Source organism: Berghia stephanieae, chromosome 5 (genome assembly GCF_034508935.2).
Source record: "Berghia stephanieae isolate SIO BIC M18660-M18661 chromosome 5, UCSD_Bste_1.3, whole genome shotgun sequence".
Classification (NCBI taxonomy): Eukaryota; Metazoa; Mollusca; class Gastropoda; order Nudibranchia; family Aeolidiidae; genus Berghia; species Berghia stephanieae.
In genome coordinates, this window is record NC_088364.1 from 29214089 (window position 1) to 29236411 (window position 22323).

Consider the following 22323-nt stretch of genomic DNA (forward strand, 5'->3'; position numbering starts at 1 on the left):
AACTGGTGGGTTGCATTATGGTTCTCCTCTACATAAGACACGACTGCTGCGAAAGCGAAACTTTCATCAGGAGCTGAATGTTTTCCCTTCATATGATTAGTCTTCGATTTTCTACCCTTATTCATGTTTTTGATGTGGCAGAGTTTATGGTAGTGTGCCTCTTTCGCTACTCTCTCTCTGGAAATGGAAGATAAGATACTTGCTACAGCAACTTTGATAAAAGATATTACAATGATCAGCTACATCGATGGTGGTGATCATTGTAATATCTTTTATCAAAGTTGCTGTAGCAAGTATCTTATCTTCCATTTCCAGAGAGAGAGAGAGAGAGAGAGAGAGAGAGAGAGAGAGAGAGAGAGAGAGAGAGAGAGAGAGAGAGAGAGAGAGAGAGAGAGAGAGAACATCCCCACCATTACATTTCAATCAATGAAATAATTCTATGTAACTGTGTATCAAGGAATTTACCCAATGGAAACCGTACGGTGCTCTTATTGGCTAACCAACCAGCGGCCTCGATGAGAAAAATATCCGCCATTTTGATGTTGGCTGGGAATCGCGTTACTATAGTAAACAAGCGCTGATCGGCGTTCATGAAAACAAGTTGCTGCTCGCTCGTTTAACTCAAAATTATTCAAAACGATCTCTCTAAAATGATATAAATGTGACTTCTTAAGGTTTTCTTCACGGTCAAAACCACACAACATTCTATTAATGATTACGTCCGAGGCAAAAAGGAATATTGACAGGTCGACCGAGAGTTGAACTCGTGAGACGACAAACATCAATGCGAAGTGTAGCGAGAGTCAAGCTATTGTTGTCTTGTCCTATTCTATATAGAGAAAAGGATAAATAGTATAGCCTCGTGTGTGAGTGGTTGCGTGTCATAGTCTTGTTTTTAAATTGTTTCTGTTGTTTATGTGAGTAGTGATGACTCTCTCACACTCAATTTCAATGCCGAAAGAGGAATTCCCGCATACAAGAAAGGGGAATTGGGGTGGTATTTGGCATACATATTGTATAGTATCTAGTTCTAAATAGATAACTGATTAGAATTATATTATGATATATAAACACAATGCCAAATACAATTCCGAAGTTTCCTTATTTCAAATGAAGTAAAGCTCCAAAACCTAATGGTAGTGATTGTAGTACTGAGTGTTAGTGAGGTGATGTGGTGTTGGTGGTGGTTGTAGTTGTAGTAGTAATAGTGATGATGATGTGGTGGTAGTGATGATTGTAGTTGTAGTAGTAGTGGTAGTGATGATGATGTGGTGGGGTTGTAGTAGTAGTGGTAATGGTAATGATATGGTGGTGGTGGTGGTGGTTGTAGTAGTAGTGGTCGTGATGATGATGTGGTGGTGGTGTTTGTAGTAGTAGTGGTAATGATGCGGCTATGTGGTCTAGTAGTATGACACTCGCTTCCGGATCGGAAGGTCCTGGGTTCGAGCCTCGCGCTCGGCGCATAGTTGAGTCCTTGGAAAAGGCTCTTTACTCACATTCTCTCACCGTACTCAGGTGTAAAATGAGTACCTGGCCGTTAACAGAGTTGTCTTTGTCCGAAAAATTGTAATATCGCACGGTCATGTCCCGTCCTACATGTTAAATGTTGACCAGGGACCCCTTGTAAAGCGCTTTGAGCACATTTAGTAGATATTGCACTATATAAAGCTCAATTTAAAAAAAAAAAATTTCATGATGATGATATGGTGGTGGTGGTTGCAGTAGTAGTAGTGGTAGTGATGATAATGTGGTGGTGTTGTAGTTGTAGTATGTAGTGAGTATGTTTTATAGTGATGATGATGATGTGGTGGTGGTTGTAGTAGTAGTTGGGTTGAATGGGGTATATGATATAGTGTGGTTGTGGTGGTTGTAGTAGTAGTGGTAATGGTAATGATATGGGAGTGGTGTGTGTAGTATGTATGATATGGTGTTGTATAGTAGTGTCGTGATGACGATGTGGTTGTGGTGGTTGTAGTAGTAGTGGTAGTGATGCTATTGTGGTGGTTGTTGTAGTAGTTGAGGTAGTGATGTGGTGGTGGTTGTAGTAGTAGAGGTGGTGGTGGTGGTTGTGTGATGATTTGTAGTAGTTTGGGAGTGACGATGGTTTGTGATGTGTGTGGTAGGTGGTGTGTAGTAGTAGTGGTAGTGATAATGATGTGGGGCTGGTGGTTGTAGTAGTAGTGTTAGTGATGATTTGTGGTGGTGTGTTGTAGTAGTAGATGATGTGGTGGTTGGAAAACACATTACAAGTTATTATAATACATGATTACACACATTCTCTAACTTCATTTTTTGACAGCTTCGTTGTGCCATAAATATACGCAACAGTTCTGAAACATTTTATTGTGGATTTTGATATTGTTTGTTGTTTTTCTTGTGTCGTTATGTTGACATAGATACCGAATGAATGGTAATTACTACATTCTCAGCCAACAAAAAAATTGCGCTGAATGCTTTCATTGGTGGACACTTTTTAGGCTTCGTACGTATTCTCATTCGTTTAATTCTATGCTGTGTATAGTAATATGATTATATCATTACCAATCCATGCTAACAAAGAGTTATAAAATGAGTCAACACCAGTTTACGTTTTTTATGTTTCCCTTCAAACACCACCGCCAGCCCCAATATTGGCCCATTCTAAAAATAACTTTTTGGAAACGGTCAGCCGATTGGGTAATTTCCACCGACCGCACCCCTCCACCCGGCTTCTACCTTCGCGCCGCTTCGTGTTTGTCACAATGATATGTGCATTACACATCGGACGCCATGAAAATATTGTTGTGATAAAAAATATAACTTTTATTTACTTAATTTCTTGGCTCACAGACATCGCTGGAAGTGCTTCTCTATCACATTTTGTAGCCCTTGACGTGCTTTCATGCTTTCATCATTCGTTTGCACAATTGAGCTATTTTTTGCCCTTAATTCCCTCTGCTATTTGACTCTTTAGGAGGGTACCGCACTAGCACAGGACAGTCCTGTCCCACATCTGTAACATATATAATAAAGAGAAACCTACCGCACCTATTAGGACGGGACAAAACAGTAATAGCCGTTGTGAAATACTACAAAATCAACGGGACAGGACTGCCCCAGTCCCGTGTTCATATCATTTGTGATAGAGGAAAATAATACAGCCGTCCGCATTAGGACAAAAAAAGTCCCAGACTTGTTATTTATTTATTTTTTTAAAAAGTGAGGTGATTCCAAGAAAAACATTTTAGTATAAGATGGGAGATCACCATAGTCTTATGGATTTGACCCTTGAGCAATCTTTGGGTCATTAAAGGATGCACCCAATATCGTCTTCTCTTTCATTTATTGTCTTTTTTTTTCCTACGTAGTAAAGCACAGAAATAGGCAACCTCTATTTCATCCATTTTGGTAATGCATTTGCGCAAGCGATACACGAGGTGTGTCCGGGGACAGTCCTGGACTAATGCGTATCTGTTTTGAAAAGAAGTTTTTTTGCAGTGGGACAGGATAAATTCGTCCTGGGACAGTCTTGTCCCAAATCTGTAACATATATAATAAAGAGAAACCTACCGCACCTATTGGGACGGGACAAATAGTCCTAGCGTGTCCCGAGCCGTTGTAAAATGCTACAAAATCAACGGGCCAGGACTGTCCCAGTCCCATGATCATATCATTTGTGATAGTAGAAAAATAAAGCAGCCTTCCGAACTAGGACAACAAAGTCCCAGACTTGGCGGCGCCGTGTCAAAGTTGCAATGCCTGTCTTTATTTTCTGCATCCCAATGTTATACACTACTACTACTACTTCTTCTACTTCTACTACTACTACTACTACTACTACTACTACTACTACTACTACTACTACTACTACTACTAGTACTACTACTACTACTACTACTACTGTTGCTTCTGCTGCTGCTACTGTCACTGATGAGTATACTAATACCTACATCCCTTATATTTTGTTTTTATTTCCAATTCCATTGTATTCATTTTCCAACAATAGTCCACACTTTATTTTATTTCACTTTCTATACTGCATTACACAGTTCCTCCGCGCCTCCTCTCTTTTGACTTTATTAATTACGCACATTTTATAAATTTCCATTGCTCTCTTTTAATTTGTGCTTCCTCACAAAGTAGCATACAATTTCCTGCCCATCAATGTTTTTTTTTTATGCATCTTAACAACGCCACTACCACATTATCTCATTCGTCTGTATGCTTTCATTCATCCTGTTTTGTTGATAAAGGGGAAACCCGAAACGTCCATTTTATCTGTTTTCGTATATTAAACTGAGGCTTACATTCAATTTCACATTGTTATTTATTTATTTATTTCAATTATGGATATAAAAAAGCAAGAACAATTCAAAAAATAATTCTATGTGATGAAACCACGTACAGAATGCATAGCACCATAAACATTTTCGGCAATTTAATAACGTACGTTTATAAATATAATTTAAGAAGTGCCACACTTTGTGACACAGCAGTAACGTGTCCAAAACCGGTCGCATATCTATTCGGTAACTTGTGGGATCAATTATCTTTTTCGTTATTTATTTGGGGAATTCTCAATGAACATATGTTGTCCGTAAGTAAGTCCTTCTGAGCCACTTGGGCTCATTGTAAGTTGTAAGACAAATCAAGTCCTTTAGAGCCTTGTAGCCAATGGTGCAGGAGTTATCCCGATTTCAATAGCGTGATGCGGACAATTAACGTATTTGTTTGAAAACCTTTGCACAGGACAATAGTCTGTCGCAGATTACTATCCCAGCTTGACAGGTACCCTTTTACACCTGAATGGAGTGAATGATTGGAGTAAATTTTCGTGCTCTAGGAAAGTGCGAATTGGCTTCGGTCCTAATCGAACACAGCACCATTAAGTCCAGAGTACAACGCGCTAACCACTCGGCCATCCTGCCTCATTAGCTAATAGACCTGGAACTAATCCATGTTTCTAAAGTTGAGCAGACAGATAACACTTTAACATTTTAAACAATAAAATTCCCTTTATTCATCCCATAGGGGAAAATTTTCTTCAGGGTCTATTCCAAGGGAAGACTGGAATAATCCAGGCGTCAGCCGCAATGCAGCGCCGCAAATTAAGCTAGGGCGAGGTGACTTGCTCAAGGCCACACAGCGCAGTGATCGAACCTGGTACCTTTCGGGTACGAATCAAACACGGTACCGCCGCCGAGCCATGCAGACCCTCTATTATACTCTTGAAAAGACGCTAGTCTGACAAAGATTACTTTCATCAGCGAACTGGTACTCATTTGCACCTGGGTAAAGTGAGGTGATTCCAAGAAAAACATTTTAGGATAAGATGGGAGATCACCATAGTCTTATGGATTTGACCCTTGAGCAATCTTTGGGTCATTAAAGGATGCACCCAATATTGTTTTCTCTTTCATTTATTGTCTTTTTTTCTACGTAGTAAAGCACAGAAATAGGCAACCTCTATTTCATCCATTTTGGTAATGCATTTGCGCAAGCGATACGCGAGGTGTGTCCTGGGACAGTCCTGTTCCAGTACGGTACCGGTTTTGAATATATTTTTTGTTTTTGTTTTTAAGGGTTTTACGGCGCTTGCAACATATTAAGGTCATATCAGCGCCAGTAAAAAGGAAGAAAATGGGATAGTGAAAAGTTCTAGAATTACAATTAAAGCACCCAAGAAAAGGTAAGACAAAGGGGAATTGGTTCAAATAGGAAATAGATAGAGACCAATAGCACTATCAAAGTACTTAGTTTTAGATCACCTAAAAGTCTCACCCAGACACAAGCACAGGTCCCCGCTAAAAAGAATACACTCAAATGTTTTACAAATCATATATAATATAAAGTAAACATAATACAGTGCATAACAGAGAGATGATTTACAAGGAAAAAAATATCATCTCTCAAAACTAACTATACATTCGACTGTTTCCCTCTCAGCAAGGGCATCCGGCCAGGACCAGGACAAAACCAAGTAATCTCATCCCAAGACAAAGACAGAAAGCAAGTTGGACAATAGACATAGGGGGTTTGAAGATACAGTAAGTACCTCCCTGCCCACTATGGGAGGTCAGGAACCTCAACCAGGTTTTGAATATAAGTTTTCCGCAGTGGGACAGGACAAATTCGTCCTGGGACAGTCCTGTCCTAGTGCGGTACCACCGTTAGAGACACTTACTCTGAATACGTCGCGAATTATCGTCCTTTACGGATGTGCCCCCCCCCCCCCAACAAGCTAGGCCCCTCTCCCTCTCTCGTCTGTAGTACCCCCGAGGTTAGTGTTACAATTTTATGTGTTTCTTGTATGAAGTTGCAAGCCTAAGCCCTCTTCCGCACTAGGACAGGACTGTCCCGGGACAGTCCTGTCCCAAATCTGTAACATATAGAATTTAGAGAAATCTTCCGCACCTATTGGGACGGGACAAAACAGTCCCGTTGTGTCCCAAGCTGTTGTGAAATGCTACAAAATCAACGGGACAGGACTGTCCCAGTCCCGTGTTCATATTGTTTGTGATAGTAGAAAAATATAGCAGACTTCCGCACTAGGACAAAAAAGTCCCAGACTTGGCGGCGCCGTGTCAAACTTGCAATACTATCGTTATTTACTGCATCTCTACTTTCAACTTTTCATCTATCTACTTCAGTATCTCGATTGATAGGCATACTTATTAACACCTCAGATTATCAATTTAAAAAGACATGGACGTCGATTCAAATTGGATCGAAAAATTAATCAACGTAGTGGAGAGCAAGCCCTGCTTGTACAACAAAGCTGAAAGCAGCTATTGTGACAGGGACGTCAAAATAAAGGCGTGGACCGAGGTTTATGAACAAGTCGTTCCAGGATGGGAAGAAATGACAAGTGAAGAAAAAAAACTGAGAGGTAGGTTTAATTTTTGTTTTCCTATTTTTTAAATTATTATTTTTATTTGCAATTCTGAACATAAAAAGCAAGAACAATTCAAAAAATAATTCTATGTGATGAAACCATGTACAGCATACATAGCAACATAAACTTCATTTTCGTCAATTTAATAACGTATATTTATAATCATAATTTAAGAAGTGTCACACTTTGTGACACAGTAGATACGTGTCTAAAACCGGTCGCACATCTCTGCCGTACAACGACAAAACCCCGTATCTTCGAAATTGGGTCAAATAGTCCTTTTATATCATTGGTGATCAGAATGACACCCTGCATCTACTCACAAAATATTAAAAGCCAATTCTTAAAAATAAAAAAGTACAAACATTTTTTTTATCAACTATGTTGCTATTTCTATCAGCTGGTTCAGCGACAAAACCCCGCAAGTCCAGTTATACTGGGTTTTATCGTTGCATTGCCTCGATACGGGGTTTTGTCGTTGTATAACCGGCCGTGTAGTACTGTATAATTGGAATTTATTCATTACCTTAATACAAATCAATAATCAACACCATCTTCTCATTCTTCTCCTTTTTTTTATCACCAACCTCCTCCTTCTGCTCTTTTCCCTGCTCCTCCTCCTCTTCTTCTTCTTCTTCTTCTTCTTCTTCTTCTCCTTCTCCTCCTTCTTCTTTTTCTTCTCCTCCTCCTCCTCCTCCTCTACTACTAACTACTACTACTACTACTACTACTACTACTACTACTACTACTACTACTACTACTACATAACTACTACTAAATTTTCGATGTTTCTTCACAACAAATTATTATCAGGTGTTCTTTTTTTTTTTAATTAGTAAACACACTCAGTTCCCAATACATAAAAATATAGGTCAAACGCCGAGATACGGTATAGCATGCGTCATGATGCAATGACAAAACCCCGTGTAATGTGAGGTACGGTGTTTGTACCACTCGAATCAGGTTCCGATGCAGTGGCAAAACCCAGTCTAACAGTAAATTCAGACTTCGAATAATCCAGGTCTATATTTTATTTTTATTTTTATATATCAAAAATGATAGAATAAATAAAAAGAACTTTCGATTGATACCAAATTTGCATCAATTCTCCGCATAGTTATTGTAAAAAGTTGAAGTAAAAATAGACCCGGAGCTTTTCCATGTTTCTGTAGCGTTGAGCAGACATAACAGTTTTCCTCTATTATCCTCTTGACAGGGCGATAGTGTGTCAAAGATTACTTTCCTCAGCGAACTGGTACACATTTGCACCTGGGTAAAATGAGGCGATTCTTTACCAAGAATTAAGCGCGGCCAAAATAGTGCTTATTGTAGTATTCAAACCTAGGACATCCGGTTACTGAGTCCAACACTTAACCACTAAGCCATTGTGACTCCATTATAGATATTCAAAATTCCAGTAGAAACCAAATACTTCGCAGACTGCGTTAGTCGTTGTAAAAATACATTAAATGAATCTGACAATAAGTATGTTTTAAAAATATCAACATCTAGATCACCACGAGTCAATGATAACATTGTGACTCGGATTGTTTGCATTCCACTCTATGCTGACCGGTTTTAGACACTTTACCTCGAAACAAAACAAATCAGTACAACTGAGGGAATTGACTTAACTTTGCTATTGGCAAGTCCATAAATGTAAATCAACAGTAGCAGAAAGTTCTTTGAAATGATCCAACGAGGAAAAGAAGCTCTCTATATTTTGTCGTACTGCCAGGGTACGGAACCTTGTGGAGAAATGAAATAATCGGCAAAATAACCTCTGTTTGATATTGGCGATGCTCGTGTGCGCACATTACTTGGACTAAGACTTTGCAAGGGGCATTCATAAATTGCATCATCAAATGCGACTCCGTCCCTTTGTCGCACATAATTGTGCAGAACACAACAGGTTTTGATGATACTCACACAGAAATCGGGATTCAAATTCATTGCGCGATGAAAAATCCTCCATTTATTTGCCAGAATTCCAAAAGCATACTCTACCATACGCCTAGCACGAGTCAGTCTGTAATTGAAAATTCTCTTAGTCTGCGTCAATTCTCTCCTAGGGTAAGGTCGCAACAAATGATCAGACAGAGCAAACGCCTCATCACCAACGAGCACGAATGGCATGGCTGTACCATTATCATCACCTGGTAATTCCTCATGTGGGGGTAATTTCAGTTGCCCATGTTCTAACATTTGTCCAAATGTTGAGTCTTTGAAAGCAGTGGAATCACTACAGCTGCCATGCGATCCAATGTCAACTGATATGAAACGGTAGTTGGCGTCCACAATCCCGATAAGAACAATTGAAAAAAAGCTTTTGTAATTGTAGAATAAGGATCCGCTTTGAGCTGGTTGACAGATTCTTATATGTTTTCCATCAACTGCACCGATGCAGTTAGGAAACTGAGTCTTGTTGTAATAAACTGTAGCAATTTTTCGCCAGTCGTTTTGGTCCAACATTGGCATGACAATTGGTTTCAAACATGTCCACAGTTTTTCACAAACGTCCTGAAGTATTTCACGAATTGTTTCAATTCCAAGTAGGTATTCATAATGTAGAGACACCAAAGTGCATCCAGTTGCAAAGTAACTGAAAAGAAATAAGGAGCAGATAACAACGGATTGAATTTCATTTTTAACGAGTTTATGTAATGATTATTCGCTTTCAAGCTCATATCATGTTTTTGTTATAGAAATAAATAGGTATATTGATATTTTATCTTTCCTACTTTAGGTAAGGAGATCCAGCAACGGTGGGCAAATCTGAGACACTCTTTTCTGCGGGAATTACGTGAACAGCGGAAATCTACATCCGGGCAAGCCGCAAAGAAGAGAAGAAAATACATCTACTTTGAGCAGCTTCTCTTTCTTTTGCCCTCAATGGAGCAGAGAGAAACGGTGAGCAATTTTCAGTCTGACGAAACTGAAATCTCGGAACCCACGGAGACAACTGAGTCACCAGGTGATGTTGCCAGAGAGCCGCTCGCATCTACTTCAGCTGCATGCGATTCGGCAAAAAAAAATCTAAAAAGAAAAGTTCCTCTGATAGTTCGTACGAACAAAAATTATTGAACATTCTTAGCGAAAGAGCGCAAAATGCTGACGAAGTTGATGAAGATAAATCTTTTCTTCTCAGCTTTCTGCCTGCAATGAGACGTATGTCGTCACAGACCAAATTTGAAGCCAAGCTGGAGGTCATGAAAATCATGTACCGGTACGAATCGCGTGATCTTTTATTACAGCGCCAAACCCTACCAGAGACACAGCAGTCATCCTGTCAGAGACACAGCAGTCACTTTATCAGAGACACAGCAGTCACATTCAACGCCACAACGATGTCAGCCACCCAACTACCCATATCAAAGCTATTCAACATCTTTTCCAGGACCACGTTTTCCTGCCAACAGACACCAACAATCTTTATTATCAGTACCAGTCTCAGCCGTGTCCCCGAGCCCCATCTGCTGGTAGCTCCTATTCTGATTCAAATGCCGACATTGTAAGCATTTGAAGTTTCTTTTTTGGCTGTATTAAATGTTGATTGATTTCTTTTTTAATGTGTTGACGTTTTCAAAAGTAAAATAAAAATTGAAATTGAAAAAAAAAAGCTGTACCTTATTTGAAAAGATAGAGAGAGAGGGGGGAGGGAGAGAGAGAGAGAGAGAGAGAGAGAGAGAGAGAGAGAGAGAGAGAGAGAGAGAGAGAGAGAGAGAGAGAGAGAGAAGAGAGAGAGAGAGAGAGAGAAAAGGGGGGGTGCGACACATTGAGGTCATATCAGCGCCAGTAAAAAGCAAGAAAATGGATAGTGAACAGTTCTAGAATTACAATTTGTTTGTTTTTGAGGGTTTTACGGCGCTTGCAACACATTAAGGTCATATCAGCGCCAGTAAAAAGGGAAAAAATGGGATAGTAAAAAGTTCTAGAATTACAATTAAAGCATCCAAGAATAAGGCAGACAAAGGGGAATTGGTTCAAAAGGGAACAGATGTAGATTCCAAGAGCACACTATTAGTGTACTTAAATTGAGATCACCTAAAAGTCTCATCCAGACACAAGCACAGGTCCCCACTAAGAGACACACTCAAATGTTTACAAATCATATATAATACATAAATAAAACATAATAGAGTGCATAACAGAGAGATGATTTACAAGGAAAAAAATATCATCTCCCAAAACTAACTATACATTTGACGGTTTCCCTCCCAGTCAAGGTATCCGGCAAGGGCCAGGACAAACCAAGTAATCTCACTCCAAGACAAAGACAGAAAGCATGTTGGAAAACAGACATAGGGGGATAGAAGACATAGTATGTACCTCCCTGCCCGCTATGGGAGGTCAGGATCCCCACCCAGAAATTACAATTTAAGTACCCATGAAAAGGGAAGACAAAGGGGAATTGGTTCAAATAGGAAACAGGTGTAGATTCCAAGATCACTTTATCAAAGTACTTAATTTGAGATCACCTGAAAGACGCATCCAGACACAAGCATAGGCCCGTACACTCAAATGTTTACAAATCATATATAATACGTAAACAAAACATAATGCAATGCATAAAAAAAGAGACGATTTACAAGGAAAAAAATATCATCTCTCAAAACTATTTATACATTTTTGACTGTTTCCCTCTCAGCAAGGGCATCCGGCAAGGGCCAGGATAAAACCAAGTAATCTCAATCCAAGACAAAGACAGAAAGCCAGTTGGATATAAGGGGATAGAAGACATAGTAAGTGCTTCCCTGCCCACTATGGGAGCTTAAGGATGATTATCAAGGTTAAAAATTAAATATTACAAGAGAAAAAAAAAATCTATCTGTTTCACTGTTAGCAAAGGGTCCCTTATCAATTTACAATGGTAATTGATCCCATGGAAGAGAGATAGATGGAGCTGGATAAGGTAAAAATATGAATGACTATATGTGAAATTAGTCGTATTAATTTATTAACATGTCCAACATATCCATGAAATAAATAGTAGCAATAAAATGTAAATCAATGCACCCTTCAAACAATATTCTGTTTTGCAAAATTGCTGCAGTCAAAAACATTCCAAAACCCAAAATATTAAAAAAATCTCAATCATTCCAACTGCTAATCAAATAATCACAACTAAGACCTACATTAAGTTCTACATATAAAGACTGATAAAACTATTATAAACGTTTAAAAATTATTATCATCTCATATTTTGAAATATTTCTGTGAGAAAATAAGCCGCTTTTAAATAGCTATATACTATCATTACATTCTTGAAAAAAAAAAAATCGAAAAGAAAGAAAATTGAAAAAAAAAACACAAAAAATAAAAAAATTGAATTAACGACATGTAAAAAATATATGTCTTTGTTCTGGTTAAAACACTTTGGTTCTTTGTCAGAGACCAATGTTCGACACAACAATCACATGAGAACATTGAATTGGATAAATAAATAGCTAAACCAATACAATGTCCTGTCCAAAAAAAAAAAAACCAAAAAAAAAAATCCCAACAAAACAAAGGAATTTTGATTTCCAGCTGTCATCTCAAATAATTTACATTAAATGCTGACACAGAATAAAGAACAATAAATAAAAGATAATGACAATAACAATACCCTAATTAAAAACGATTAAACGACTAAGCAAAAGACACACACACAAAAAGAGAGATAGATAGATAGATAGATAGAAAGAGAATGAGAGAGAGAGAGAGAGAGAGAGAGAGAGAGAGAGAGAGAGAGAGAGAGAGAGAGAGAGAGAAATATATATATATATATATATATATATATATATATATATATATATATATATATATATATATAATATATATATATATATATATATATATATATAAATATATATATATATATATATATATATATATATATATAAATATATATATATATAATATAAATATATATATATATATATATATATATATATATATATATATATATATATATATATATATATATATATAGAAGAGAGAGAGAGAGAGAGAGAGAGAGAGAGAGAGAGAGAGTGTTGGTCAAAATAGGGAAGTAACTCAAACTTTCATTGATATTTCGGGACTGGCTGTCATTATATCCCTTGATCATTGACCAAACAGTATACATGGTTAAGACCGTTAAAGCTGCAGTTGATTTAATTTCTATTTTGATTTTAAGAACAGAGTCGAATGCAGCAAAAGTTTAAGTTCATAAAAAGAAAACACAGGCAAACATGTACCTAGTCATGTAGTGTCCAGTGGATCCTGGTTCCCATAGCATTAAATGGACAGTAACAACTGTTTGTTACCTTTAATAATGGTAGTTTATTGATAAATTAAACATATTCTCCAAAGAAAAACTAACACCTAATAATGTGTGATTTTCACTGAGGAAAGTGAATGTAGTTTGTTCAATTCTACTCAACTTAAAAATTAATTCTCGTCGTATAATTCATCTTGAAGTAATACCAGAACAATAAGGTGCGTTCCAACTTAATTTTAATAAATTATTTTCAGGAATTATCCAAGAAAAACCACTAAGAGGCTTATACATGACAGTATATCAAAGTATTTCTATTAAACCATAAATAGACACTATCACGATTCAAACACACAATACGGATTAGAAAACTCTAGTGGTAAAGATGATTCCATCAATACTCTTTACCACCGTAACATTTAAAAATTAAGAAAATCGCTCTCTACCATCTGCGCAAATCAATATCTAAAATAAATGTTTTTAATTTGGCCAATTCATGTGTAATTTTAACATAATGTGAGAAGAAACATAAATGGAGATCACTAAAATGTCTAGTTTCCCTAACTCAATTCTTGTACCTACAATGGCTCACAAAATGATGTCGACGAGAGTGTTCACTCATCCAAATAAGTCTATTGTGTGCATACCAAAGGAGAGCGAATAGCCAGGGTAATTGATAGCTTCAGAGTTACTCTCATTTTTTAACCAAATGATGGGTGTAAATCTTTTTTTCTTCTGGTTCTGTCTCAGGGCTAACCTACACTGGAGACTGACTCAAACGACCCGGCACTGCACGGACAATATTAATACTAAGAATTAAGAGAAGAGCAAAGACGTACCCACAAGCACCCAACGTCCTCTGCCATTTTTTTGGGGGGGGGGGGAGCTTGGTATGGGTAGGTCTGACGGCTCTTCTCTTTACCCTAGTATTTTGTCAGTGCCTGATGTCTTTATCCGGAAGACAGCAAGGATGGCAGTGTCGGGTAGTCGAAGTTAGTCTCCGGTGTGGGTTAGCCCTCAAGCATTTACATGTAATCATCCTTTCAACATCAAGCCCGTCTTTCCTATTCATTTTCTAAATACAAAAGTAATCACCCTAGCATCCCACGTTTAAAGATAATCCACCAAACAAATGTCTGATGTAAACAAAGAATTACCTAACTTGTCCAGGTGATCAAAGTGAGGATTTTTTTTACCCAAGGAAAATAAATGCATGGGTGCAAGTAGGTTAGGCCAACCCCCCCCCCCCCCCCCCCCCCCCCTGAAATCCATTTCCAACAAATTCAAAAAGCTTGAAACTCATTTTAGAAATGTGACCCATTGCCTCAAAATGGTAAAATGCGGAGGTGATCTAAATACCGGAAATAAATTGAAATTCAAATAAAAAAGCCTGAAATATGGGTTAAGCTGAAAATCTTGCACCCATGTGAATGTAAACGAACCAAAAGCGCCTTAAGTTTCTCGTGGTAGCAATGCAAAGCATCGACAATCATACTGAATTGACTTGAACGAAGAAGACTCGACCCCATTACCCACTCCCCAGCTACCCATTTTATGAAATTGAAAAAGCAAACATCAGCAATTATAAAAACTGTCAGGCTGCCTCAAACTGGTGTTATATCGGGATGAACCAGAGGATGATAAAAATGAATTTCTAAGTTTTAAAAACTTCAAATTTGCAGTTTCAATTGTTTTGATCGTTTAAGCTTTTTTTTTTTTGTTAAATTATTTTTGTAAAATTTTATAGAGCGCAATATCCACTAAACTTGCTCTAAGCGCTTTACAAGGGGTCCCTAGGCAACAGCAATACTTAACATTTACAAAGGGAAATGGTGCCTGTTAGGCAATATTACAGTTTTTCCAGACAGAGACAACGATGTTAAAGGCCAGACACTCATTTTACACCTGAATTCGGTGAGAGAATGTGAGTAAAGAGCCTTTTCCAAGGACTCAATTATGCACAGAGTGAGGCTCAAACCCAGGATCTTCCAATCCGAAAGCGAGTGTCATACCACAAGATCACATAGCCGCACAAAGCCTCTGGTTTACCCCGACATGATTCTGATTGAGAAATATGGTCAGAAATATTATAAGATTGTGGAGCATTATTCTGAATTTTTGGTGACTGTCTGATGATATGTGACAATGTTGTGTTTTAATAATAATAGATGATTACTAAATAATAATCATAGTGATAAAAATAATATTAATAAACATAATAAAAATAATAATAATAATAATAATAATAATAACAATAATAATATAATAATAATAATAATAATAATAATAATAATAATAATAATACCATAATAATACTAAACTAATAATAATAATAATAATAAATAATAATAATAATAATAATAATAATAAATAATAATAATAATAATAATTTAAAAAACAAACAAACAAATAAATAAATAAAATTTAAAAAAAAATAAAAATAAATAATAATAAAAATAATAAAAAATAGCAAAAATGATAATAACAACTGACATTCTTTGTGTCTTGTTAAAAACACCTACTTTGTTTCAATATTGCCTACTGTTACATTCACAAATATCTGACAGCTAGCCTTTTGGTCAAGTGGCACTCAGATTCCTATAACTCATGTATCAATATATTAAGATGCCACCTCCCCGCTAAAATTTGAAAAAGTCTCAAACCAGGAACCTCTAAAGTTTGATGCTTTGTTTTCATTGTTTTTGAAGGTTCTACGGCGCTTGCAACACATTTAGGTCATATCAGCGCCAGTAAAAAGGAAGAAAATGGAAAAGTTAAAAAGTTCTAGAAATACAATTAAAACACCAAAGAAAAAGTTAAGACAAAGGCGAACTGGTTCAAACAGAGAACAGATGTAGATTCCAAGTGCATACTATCAGAGTACTAAGTTTGAGATCACTTCATCTCATCTTGACAAAAGCACAGGTCCCCACAAACGTAAAACAAAAATAATACAGTTCATAACAGAGAGATGTTTTACAAGACAAAAAATATCATCTCCCAAAACTAACTACACATATGACTGCTTCCCTCCCAGTCAGGGGCAGGACAAAACCAAGTAATCTCACTCCAAGACAAAGATAGAAAGCAAGTTGGAAAACAGATATTATAGGGGGATAGAAGACACAGTAAGTGCCTCCCTGCCCACTATAGGAGGTCAGGAACCTCACCCAGTCTAAGGTTTGAGACTTTTTAATAAGTCGAGGGGGTGGGGTTATCTAGATCTACCGATAGATGCAGTGTCAATTTTTTGGTACCAAAATTCTCATCATTACTGTTCTCACACATCATCACAATCATGCACACATTAATGATGTCCTTTCAGTCAAGTGGAATGGGTTGAGAGTGTTTAGTGACCTGGACTTTGTGGATTCCGTGTTGTAGATCAGCCATGGTTATATTACGGAGGCTGTCCCCACATTCATTATTTACCCTGGAGAGAGAGAGAGAGAGATTCAGAAATGCTACTATGTCACAACATAAAGACTTTTAACACGTTAAATCCTGGCTTCTCTAAATTACAGTTAAAAACAATTTAATTCCTGATCTTCCTTAAAATAATAACACACTATGAGTGTAATTGTTTCTGTGTGTGTGTGTGTGTGTGAGAGAGAGAGAGAGAGAGAGAGAGAGAGAGAGAGAGAGAGAGAGAGAGAGAGAGAGAGAGAGAGAGAGAGAGAGAGAGAGAGAGAGAGAGAAGATGAGATAAGAAGAGAGAGAGAGAGAGAGAGAGAGAGAGAGAGAGAGAGAGAGAGAGAGAGAGAGAGAGAGAGAGAGAGAGAGAGAGAGAGAGAGAGAGAGAATGTGGATAAAATGACAATAGGTATTGAGATCTTGTTCCTAATACTTACAACTAGTTGCAAACATAAAATAAATCCATTCAAACTAGAAGCTTAACCAAATTTGACATGAACTGCAGTTCTTTACCTTAACTAGTTTTTAGAAATGGCACTTAAAGCAAAAGAAGTGGCTGAGTGTTTAAGGCATTGCACTGTGACCCGGAAGTCCTGGGTTCGAGCCCCGCTTCAGGCCCTTTCATTTTTTTCCCCTTGGGCTCACTTGGACAACATGGGTGATTCTGTTGACATCAGACATCTTGTTTGATGAATTATCTATATCTATATTCCTTCGTGGAATGCCTCGGCGACGATATCTTATGATGTCGTGGCAGCAGGGCATACATTTTTCTTTTAAACTTGATCCATCTGCACAAATTATGCACAGATACATGCTTACTCATCTTTTCATTAACAAAACTTTTTCTTTTTTTTTTCTAAGATAAATTGCTGACATTTTATGAGGTGATATCACGAAGAAAAAAAAATTATATAGTTGATGAATACCTGGAAGGGTTTTCTGTTACATAGTCGGTTAGACAAGACATGGCGGCAATACGACAAGCTTCCCTTAAATCACTGCCCGAGAGACCTGCTGACAACTGACTCAATTGGTCATAATTCAAACCATCCTGAAATAAAACAAAAGAAAGCAAAAAAATAAAAAATTGAGCTTTTATATAGTGCAATATCCACTAAACATGCTCAAAGTGCTTTACAGGGAGTCCCTGGCCAACAGCAACACTTAACATGTAGGACGTGACATGATGCCTGTTAGGCGATATTACAATTTTTCCGGACAGAGACAACGCTGTTAACGGCCAGGTACTCGTTTTATGCCTGAGTACAGTGAGAGAATGTGAGTAAAGAGTCTTTTCCAAGGACTCAACTATGCGCAGAGCAAGGCTTGAACCCAGGACCTTCCGATCCGAAAGCGAGTGTCATACCACAAGACCACATTGCCGCAATAAAGAACAAATATATAAGATAACCTTATGTTCCAACAACTTCCGACAATAGGGCAGTTTAGCAGATCATACACCTCTCACGTATCAATCGCATGATCATTCTCAGTCTATGTTTTTAAAAAATGATGTTAAGCCATTTTTGTATGGTGTCACAGATATCCAATCAAGAATCGCATAGCAACACTATTTTCACATATAATGAAAATGATCAAGTTATAGATACAGGACACATTATGATACATATGATCTGGTAAACACTTCCTATATTAAAACTAAAACACAAAATGTGACTAATTGAATCAATTCGGTATTATGTTGAGGCGAACCAGATGATGAAAAGAGAGTTTAAAGTTAAAATGGTCAGAGATTTTACATATTACTCTTTAGCTATTTAAGAGTTAATAATTACCTCTTTTTGATAAAAACCAAAAAAATTTGGCACAAGACTAATTTTTCTAGCTATAAATTCAATTTTTACCAACCAAATGAACCTGACATAATATTTTTTTTTGGCAATGTATCACAAATACTATTCATAAGATTTCATAATAGCCTGAAGACACAAGTTGAAACTTAAATTGTTTGGCTGTTTGATTCACGTCTTTATATCTGCCTTTGCCCTTTACAGTGTTCGGCTTTGTGGTCTTGTATTATGGCACTCGGCTTTGAACCAGTAGGTACCTAGTTCGAGTCCCACTCTATTGGTGCAAAGTTGAGTCCTTAGAAAAGGCTCTTTACTCAAATTCTCTTACTGCACATATATTTAAATGACCTGACCAGTAACAACAGTCTCTTGTTGAAAAAAATTAAATAATGGTAAAAGTACCTTAGAGCGTCGTCTTATTTACATGTTCAGCGTTGACATTGGCTCGGGGATCCCCATATCAAGCTTTTTGAGTACATTTAATGGATATTGTACTACATAAAAGCCCAAGATATAGGTCGTAAATGAGTGAAAATCATTTTTGCAGTAGAGTGAAAATCTGCAAGAGTACCTAATGTGTCAAAATATATGGAATTTCAGAACAACCGTTGTATTCTAGGCATCTGTTGGATTATCTGAGCAATGACTAACACCCTATCATTACACAGAAAGAGGAATTGAAACCGACAGCTTTCAGTATAAGTGATTAAAGATTCTTAATTACACACAATAGAAATTAAATTCAAAGTGCAGTGGCATGGCACAACTAGTCCGTCTACAGGGAAGTCAGTGCATGAGATCAGTGATTGAAACACAATCTTGATTTGAAATTATATGTGATTCATTAATTCTAATCAGTATTTTGTAATATATTTTAGATACTGAAAGATTGAAAAATATACAACTTGCGTAAGTTCATCTATTTTATTGGGAAGATTTATTAGAGTATCTTGAAAAGACAAAACATAATTCCTGATCATTTTAGGTTTGAGGTCTTTTTCTGATGTCCGGTTCACCCCAACATAATAATAACACTGTTTAGAGGCAATGAGTCAGATATTGACATTTAAAACCATAACAAATGTTATGAAAACTCTCAATTTCCCGCGTGCGTTTCAATAAAATAAGGTTCAGATACAAATATATTTCACTCGGTGTACAATAAATATGATATGAAATTCTCAATTAAAGGTCTGTTATTTTTCTCTCAATATCAGTATCAGACCAATACTATCTCAAAATCGATAATCGATTTCTCTGTGATCCATTTCAGTGACAAAAATCTTAATACAAGGTAATTACTGATATCAGTGTGAATTTAAATTGAGTGAGCTTGAAAGAATAATTTATTTGAGGACGAGTTTGAATTAGGGGAAGTCAAGATTCTTGAACACCAGTTATTCTCCATTTCCGTAGAATATTTTGAAATGTATTACTCCCATGATGCCAAAGCACAACGTCATTTTCATTTTCATCCCTTGGATTGGTGTCATGAACAATATGATGCATTTTTGGATTATTACAAACATACAGACAAACTACAATCGTTCCATTAATTAAGTGAAAACCACACAGCTTTCTACATTTATCTGAAACATGCAAAAATGATAATGTTTCTTAAATCACAGGTATCATAAACTTGCAAAACTACAATGACTCTGGTGTGAACAAAACTCACAGTGTTTTCTTCCTCTAGGATGAGCTGAAGTATAGATTTCCTTTGCTCTGGATCCTGTAGATATTGAAAATGGAGAAAAAAAATGGATAATGTATATAAATTGATAATCTTTTAGTAAAGAGAGAAAGAACGATTGCAATATTGCTTACCCTAAATTAACACCTAGCTCTAAATGCTTGACAATTTAAATGTCGTAATGCATTGTAAACAAATTTTTCAAGGAACAACCTCCCCCCACCCCGAGATTCTGACAGGAGGCTCAACTCCACCATCTTTTTTTTACCGATTCATAACCTGAAGCAAGGCGGCTCTTTAGATTAAATCATTTTTCTTTTTCAAATTATAAAAAAATCAAGCAGGTTGATTCAAACTGAATGTGAATCTGCCACAGACAGTTAATTAGGAATTAGTCCTTCAGAGCTGTAAAGTCCATAGAGCTTGAGTTTATTCGGGTTTCTTTAATAGTGAAAGTGAAAGGATATTAAAAAGTATTGGCTACCCTTGGACAGGACAACAGTCTCCCACAAAACTGTCTCCCTGGACAAGGGGCATCAGGTAAAAAATTTCATAATAATAATAATAGTAATAATAATAATAATAATAATAATAATAATAATAATAATAATAATAATAGTAATAATAATAATAATAATAATAATAATAATAATAATAATAATAATAATAATAATAATAATAATAATAATAATAATAATGCATACTTATATAGCGCCAGATTCTCATGCAATATGAGCTCTAGGTGCTTAAGACAACCGTAAAAATACAACTGTTTTGGAGGACAATCCTTTTCTGTCCTGGAACCATGTATATGGAATTCTATTCCCAGAACCACCAGGGATCAACTGTTAATCCTCTAAATCTAATTAATTTCCTTTTCACAAATGCCTATTTTTAATCTTAGACATATTCTATGTTTATAACACCTTGTCCTAACTGAGTTGACGCCTGGGTTATTCTATTCTTCCAGTGCAATAGACCCTAAAGACAAATTCCCCTATGAGATGAATAAAGGGAATTTTATTTTGTTTTTATTAATATTATTATCATCATCATCATTTCCTCATCCTCTCGGAAAATCCATTGAGCCACATATACTAGAAGAGTGATTAGTATTCATAAAATAGACAATTCTTTATTCACGGCTAGTTTGGATTAACAAAGAAATACACAGAATTTCAAAAGATTTCTTGTAAAAATATGCAACAGTGATCTTACTGGCATGTCAATGAAAAATTGGCAAGGCATTCGCCTCAATATGGCAGAATCAACATCCTTTCTACGGTTGGTGGCTCCCATGATGATGACTAAACAATTTGGATCAGATGTGATTCCATCCCATAAGCTCATGAACTGAGTTTTCATCATTGCTGTAGCCTCATGGTCAGTAGAAGATCTGGATCGCAGGAAGGAGTCTGAAGGAAAAACATTGTATTGGTTTTATATCACATGAGTAAAAAAAATAAGAGTATAAAATGCGTATAAACAGTGTTTAAAAGTTAAAAAAAAAACCCAATTAATAACAATAATAATAATAATAATAATAATAATAATAATAATAATAATATAATAATAATAATAATAATAATAATAATAATAATAATATATTGTACTCATGGGCATAAAACAAGGAATGCTTAGAATATATTTTACAGGATATTTAAAAATTCCGATACACCCAGAAATAGTTATACATACTTTGTGGGCATATATTGAACCGAAGAAAGGAGTTTTGAATATTTTTGTTGACATGGGCTTTTGTAGAACAAAAAGGTGTTTTCCAATATTTGATATTGACAAAGCAAATATCCTTGCAGGATTACAAATGAAATGCCATTTAAAGTCTGAGTGTGCGCTGTGGTAATCATCATTCATCGATAATGTTTTCGATCAGTCTCTACTCCTAATCATAATCAGGGCATTTCTTGTGTTAATAATGAACAAAATAAAATAAATAATAATAATAATTACACTAATAATAATAATAATAATTATAATAATAATAATAATAATAATAATAATAATAATAATAATAATAATAATAATAATAATAATAATAATAATAATAATAATAATAATAATAATAATAATAATAATAATAATAGTAATAATAATATAGTTGATTCAGCTTAATTCTGGCCGCCCGGAAATATGCAAAAAAATATCCCAAATTATGCGGGGGAAATTGCAAATTATGCGGGGGGAAAAGGCAAATTATGCAAGGGAAATTACAAATTATGCAAAACAAGAAAAAAGTAATACATCGCTGTCTAAATTTTTCCATTGC

The 22323-nt window shown here is 36.1% G+C and overlaps 1 protein-coding gene and 1 pseudogene across 1 annotated transcript in view; one reads left to right on the top strand and one right to left on the bottom strand.

Moving 5' to 3' along the window:
* Window positions 1–6644: 6644 nt before the first annotated feature.
* On the top strand, window positions 6645–10389 carry LOC144973915 (uncharacterized; annotated as a pseudogene).
* Window positions 10390–16160: 5771 nt separating this feature from the next.
* The window catches only part of LOC144972720 (outer mitochondrial transmembrane helix translocase-like), a 56787-nt gene continuing 50624 nt past the window's right edge, over window positions 16161–22323 (bottom strand). Inside the window, exons 7-10 of the mRNA XM_078914276.1 lie at window positions 21255–21451; window positions 20022–20075; window positions 17459–17583; window positions 16161–16548 (exon numbers count right to left, since the gene is read on the bottom strand). Of these exons, the coding sequence (XP_078770402.1) occupies window positions 16437–16548; window positions 17459–17583; window positions 20022–20075; window positions 21255–21451 (488 nt within the window). The 3' untranslated portion in view covers window positions 16161–16436. The remainder of the gene's footprint in view (window positions 16549–17458; window positions 17584–20021; window positions 20076–21254; window positions 21452–22323) is intronic.